This window comes from Sceloporus occidentalis, unplaced genomic scaffold, assembly GCF_023333645.1.
Source record: "Sceloporus occidentalis isolate IW3139 unplaced genomic scaffold, rSceOcc1.0.p SCAF_3, whole genome shotgun sequence".
NCBI classification, from domain to species: domain Eukaryota; kingdom Metazoa; phylum Chordata; class Lepidosauria; order Squamata; family Phrynosomatidae; genus Sceloporus; species Sceloporus occidentalis.
Genome location: NW_028316983.1, coordinates 38448877 through 38455278, shown reverse-complemented (window position 1 = coordinate 38455278; position 6402 = coordinate 38448877). Strand labels below are relative to the sequence as shown.

The following is a 6402-nucleotide window of genomic DNA, read 5'->3' as shown; positions in this document are numbered from 1 at the left end:
GGCAGGTACCAACCAAATCAACAAAAATATCTGTATCTTGGTTACTGAAGAGAGGAAATTCTACAGAACACACAGCACTCCAAGTGGGTGGGTTGGGACAACCATTTTTGCATAGCTGCTTTTCTAATACAGTCACATTTTACTACTCCCCCCTGCTACAGATTTAACACTTTGGGTGAAATTTGTAATGGTGAACTACTGAAAGGCCTAAACATCTCACAGAAAAAGAATGTTCCCATTTACAAAGAAACTGAATATTTTCCAGTTTTTTGTCTCAAAATGCCACAAGTATGAATACACATGACATGCTTGCAAAATAAAAGAACAGTTGAAAGGTTGGAGGAATTTTGATAAATATCTTTAAAAGATGGATTGATTTGGTAGCCTCTCCATGACTGCTCTAGTGTATAAGCCTTGCCATGGGTCTCCTACATTATGCATTTCTTTTTACTAAAATCACACATAAATGACACAGTTCTACATTCATAGGGATGGGCAGTCTTCTCTTTTTCAAAGAGGAAGCAAGAATTATCCTAACAGTTCTCTGCCTCATGTCTGAGTATTTAAAACTTAACTCTCCATGTCCCTCCTAACTAAGGTTCAGTCAACAGCTTCATTCTGAATTATCATGCTGGCATCAACCATTTTCCTAGAGCACAATCCTATACACAAGCCATCCAGGGCCTCCAACATCAGTGCAAGATGAAAAAGGTGTCCAATATATAAGAGCAGCTGCTCATTCTCCAAAGGTTCTGTATATCAGGCAGGTGAGTTGCCAAGTCAAGCAGTGGAAGCAGAACAGCAAGAGGAACTAAACAGATGTTTATTGAAACCATTCCTTTTCCTGAAAGAGAAAATTCCCAGCAGTTTGTGCAGAACTTGTGAGCATCCTCAACTATGGTCTTGTTTTTCTCCAGGTGCAAACTTGGTTTCAGTCCAAATGCATTTCAACACGATTCTCCCACGACTGATGACAGGTTCACAGAAATACAATGGCTGGAGAAAGAAGCTTCCAATGGGGGCTACAGCCCACAACCCATTCCCATGCTCTTTATAACAAAGTCTGTACCAGTATCAGTTTTTCTCCAAACTGCAGCCCTTTCTCCATATGCAAAAAAAAAAAAAAAAAAAAAAAAAAAGATATCTTCCTAAAATTCAGACTAACCCATCCAAGTATTGTCTGTTTCTCATAGGAGTATTTTTCCCCAAGTCATTTTGGATGGCAGCTTTATTTGAGAACCAACATGGGGTCTGTCCTGTCTTTTCTTATTAAGAAGATCCCATGAGCGAGGTAGTACTCCCTCTGTAGGTAGGCATAGAAATAATCTGAGATGAGCAAGATCTGCAAGACAGAGAAAAAGACAAGCAAGAATGACATTAACTCCTTTGAGACAAAATGGCTGCAGTTCCAGATCACGAGAGACTGCTCATGCACTGTATTTTAAAAGCCAGTCAGACATTATCAAGCACTGCTAAAATCTGTGGGTTCCATCTACTGTTATAAGCACACAACAAATGAAAATAATAATAATAATAATAATACAAACAATAATACAAACCAAAAAGGGTTTTAAACCATGAAACGGCGTGACAAAGCCATTAAAGCAATTCCTGAAGAACAGCTATGTTAGTGCTTTACAGCAGAAAGACAAAATACTGTTGCATGATCTGTGTGTGTCTTTGTTGTGTGCCTTCAATTCATTTCTGATTTATGGTGTCCCTCTCATGAGGTTTTCTTGGCAAGATTCGTTCTGAGAAGGTTTGCCATTGACTTCCCCTGAGGCTGAGAGCATGTGACTTGCCCAAGGTCACCCAGTGGGTTTTATGACAGAGCCGGGAATCGAACTCTGGTCTCCAGAGTCATAGTCCAACACCCAAGACATTACACTATGCTTACATGGTTATCTTGAAAGGGCCAATATATACAGGGGCTCCCACAGCAGTTCAAAAAACCATAATCAAATATTTATATAATAAATACCAGTAGTAGTTCACAGAGCTAGGAAGGACAGATATCAGAGCTGTGGGACTGCCTTTGCTTTTCACAGGAAAAGAGGCTGGACAGCTACTTGCTGGGGATGTACTGCAGGAGGTTGGACTCAATAGCTCAGGAGGCCCCTTCCACATCTATGACTATGCTTATGTTAACTTTTATGGTCCTACTGATGCAAAATGATGGCTCAGAGGTGGAGTCATACACAGCTTACATGCACACATAATTCTATATCTGACCTACTTCATTTCAGAGATTGTAATGGTCTATTTTAGATCCTAAAACGTCCATTATTAACAAACTGGGCACTAGAGGTTCTTACCAACCTATTCCAAATTATGCAAAAATCAGTTATCAGATTCTGATCTACCTATGCTTGTCTGAGACATACCACACAGACTTATACATTTACTTGCCCCAATATGGTTAATAAAGCAACTGGCAGTGCAATCCTGAGCACACTTCCTTGGAAGAGAGTATAAATGTATTCAATGGAATTAGTGGTGTATAGGATTGCAGGAGAGCTGGAACATGAGCATCCAGACAAGTAGTTATTTCATGCTGATCCAGTTTAAGAGTTAATAGACCAGTCAGTTATCAAATCAGAAAATCCTCAACTCATATCTCAAGGGTCAGCCTCAACTGTCCCGTGGCAATATGGGGACAATAATACTTGTCTACATTATAGAAAGGAGTGACATTTATCATGGCAAGTACACACAGTCACCCTTGCCTGCCACAGATTAAGAATTAACGTAGTCAGAGCCAGTGGATCCTTTCATCATGATAAAGTACTGACAGTTGCTTGAGGATGCTAGGACCTGATGCTAGGCCTGGCTACAAGGTTATTGTAAAGATTACTGTGAAGTATGAAACACCCTGAACACTGCAAATCATCAGTATGTGATAAACTATCTTTCTCCCTCTCCGTTTCTATGTGCAAGTTGTTAACATGAAACCATATTAAATTATATGATCCCACATTTGTAATGCATTTGAGGAGCCCTGGTGGTGCAGTAGTTAAATACTGCTACTGAAGCCACAAGGTTGTGAGTTTGATCCCAGGGCTCCAAGGCTGACTCAGCCTTTAATCCTTTCCTAGGTTGGTAAAATGAGCAGCCAGCTTGTTGGGGGCAATTGGCTTACAGATTGTAAACCGCTTAGAGAGTGCTGAGTTCACTATTAAGTCGTATTGAAATGTCAATGCTATTGCTATTGAAATGCAAGAACAGCACCAAATGAATCCTGATGTTACATCTCAGAAATGAGGAAGGAAGGGGATTATTAAGTCCTTCTAAAAGTATCTCTACCTTGGGTTTGAGTAAACTTTATTAGAATAGGGCTCACTGTTCCTCTCTGAGGTTGTCTCTAGAAAACAGCCAAAATTTCTGGCCTATTCTCATGGGACTGCACTGAATACATATCATTCTAGAGTAAAATCATTGTGTTTTTGTTTGTTTGTTTAACAAAGTTTATTAATTTAAAAATGTTCTTACAATCGTACATGTAGAGTAAAATCATTGTTAAATGTTCCTGCTTTCCAGATTAGTGTGTAAAATAAGACAGGTTCTCCTACCTAATCAGTATGAACCAGGGGTTGGCAGGTGGGTGGATTTTGGAAACAAAGTGGGGAAGTAAGGTGAAATCACACGGTCAGGAATGAAATGTTAAACTATGACATGGAAATGGAGATAACTGATCTGAACCCCAGACTGAAGGGTCTTCCTCTTCTGCGGTGTGTTATTCTTCATTTTCATTGCCTTGTGTTTGGAAGCAAAGAAGCTACTTCAAAAACCACTTCATTTACAGGCTGCTTGATGCTCTGGTTTCCATGGAAAGTGAATCAGTTCAGAAGCATTATGAACAGGTATATAGTCCTTCCTGAATGCTTCTTCATTTTCTTTTTAGAACTCAGAGACAAATCTTTGCCACAAATCAAAGTATGGAAAGTGTCAGAAGAAGGGAAAAGATAAAATGTTGTATGTCTTACCCTGAGAGGCTCCAGGGCCTACGTACAGACCCTGTGTGTGTTTGTGTGTGTCTACATGAAAAACTCACACAGCTATCTTAGACAATTATCTCCTTCCCTCTCCTGCTTCTATTCACTAACCCCTTTCACTAAAATTAGCAGCTATTGCACAAACTCAACAAAATAAGCTTGAAGGATGAACAGAAATCTTACTCTACAGGAAGAACAGGCACTGTCCACCCACATTTATTTGTATGCAGAGTATAGACACCTTATATTTCTCTAGCAGAGCATCAAATGTTTTAATGGCTTCCAGTGAGTTGCATTCAAGCCCTAAGGCTTTGCACTTGACCCAGTTCTCCCTCTTACAAATTAATATCCCACAGCTTGGCAGATGTGTCACTTTGAGTCTACATGAAAGAGACTAGAGATAACTATGAACAGTTCGCAACAGCTGGCATACACACTTAAAATATAAGTCATTACAAAATCCATGTACTAGGACTAATGAATGTTTTCTAATAAGTTTTAAATTCTAAAGCAGTGTTACGCAAAGTGGTAGTCTGTGGACTAATGTTGGCAGCTGGTCTGTGGTGAGTTTCCAGGAAAAAAGAAACAGTTGTAGTAAGAGGACGCAAATATGGTGTTGGCATGTTGGGTTGGGAGAACATTTACCAGTCCCCTATATCTGATAGTGCAAGAAGTATTGTTCTCAGTTACTTAAAGCAGTACTCAGAAAAACAGTCTAAAACATAAAGCCTGTCTAAAATGTAAGTGGGGACCACAAACAAAGATGTGTTCCTTTCATCTTATTATCTACAAAAAGAGGAGTTGCAGTGTAACTCGGTATTATGTTGGAAGCTGCAGTCCAGCAACACCTAGAAGATCACACTATGCCCACCTCTGCTCTTGAGCTTCTAAATATCCCTTTATCTTTCTCCTTCATATTTTATGACTTTGCCTGATTTATCTTGAACCCTAGGTACACTGGAAAGAGAGTGGTAGGTTTGCATGAGGAAAATTGTAGCCTCTGATCAGGCTCAATAAACAGTTCTTCCATCACTGCAACTGAAAATGCAAGGGAGTGGGAAACACACGTCATCCATAAGTACAGTTTGGACTGACTAAGAAAAGGCTCCTCTTTCTCAGAAAGGATTCAATCAGTGACCAATTCTGCCTTGTCATTTGTAAAGGGATCCAAGTAGATTTACAAAATTGTATTGTTTTCCTCTTTCCTCCACTGCACCCTTGCTCCTTTTGTACACGGTGTACTAAATTAAGTAATTTCAGCAGATTCTATCTGGATTCTTTGTGCAGTGCCTAACAATTTAGTCACTGCACGTAAGACCACCGTACAGCCACTGCACATTTGAGCTGCAAGTTTCTCAAGGTTCCTTTCAAAGGATGAAGAGGAGATATGCATTCTCAAACACTTAAGAACAAGCAAGGGATTTGTGCCAAAGAACTCAAAAAGGCATCAAAGAACATCACATCAAACTGACACTGAATGAGGGGCTCAACATTTCCCATATCAAAACCCAACACTAACTTCATTCCATTCAGCAGATGAACTAAGAGTTCCACAAGGAATGGAAAACATCGGACTGTAAGTGGTGATCTGCACACCTGAATTCTCCTTTATGTCAATAAACAAATCTCTCTGAACATAAACAATTAGCATGTCCCAGCAAAGGATTCTAGCTAAAGCTTCTCTGCAGTAAATGTTTTTTCTAGGGGAGTATTAATCTACAGAAGCTCTGACTTGTATTCTTGCATCAAAGACACACATTCACTGCCCTTCCTGTCACTTCAAGAAGTAGGCTGCTTTCTGTCTGTTCCACAGAGAAAGCTATATAACTGCCATATCTTACATCAGTCAAGGAACTAGCCTAAGAAGATGTCATAAACTTGCTCACTTGTGGTGGTTTGGTCACTCCTTTTGTTGTAAGCTGACTAAATGTTTTTGCTCTGGCCTTTACCACAGTGCACTGAGAAGAGATATGAGATCACAGAACAAAATAGCCTGTTCTGGTTCCAGTTTTCGTTGATTATGCAGTCTTGGCACAAGCAATGATAAAGAACTCTATATAGGGAAAACAACTACGAAACCTCTACTGCTGACAGTGTAACATAACAGGTTTTCTACCTAGAGGGCAACTTCCAAGGATAAAGAAGGGAAATTTACAGCTGCCTACATAGGAAGGCCAACAAGCAATGCTACATGACCCCTGGGCTTTTTACAAAACGTGGGCGGGTTATAAACTGCCGCTTTGAGGCGGTCTGCCGCCGCCGCCATTTGCTCCGTGCGGGAGCCGCAGCAGCCACACTGCGCGGCTCCCGCACGGCCCGAAAAAGAAGCTCCAAAATGGAGCTTAAGTGGCGCCTCTGTGACGTCGTGAGGCGCCAGGAGCGCATTCCCGACGTCACAGACGCCGCGACA

General features: G+C 40.6%; 1 protein-coding gene across 1 annotated transcript in view; it reads right to left on the bottom strand.

The window, feature by feature from the left end:
* Positions 1-807: 807 nt before the first annotated feature.
* PIGU (phosphatidylinositol glycan anchor biosynthesis class U) overlaps positions 808-6402 on the bottom strand; it is a 43242-nt gene continuing 37647 nt past the window's right edge. Inside the window, exon 12 of the mRNA XM_089514066.1 lies at positions 808-1342. Coding sequence (XP_089370192.1) covers positions 1229-1342 — 114 coding nt within the window. The 3' untranslated portion in view covers positions 808-1228. The remainder of the gene's footprint in view (positions 1343-6402) is intronic.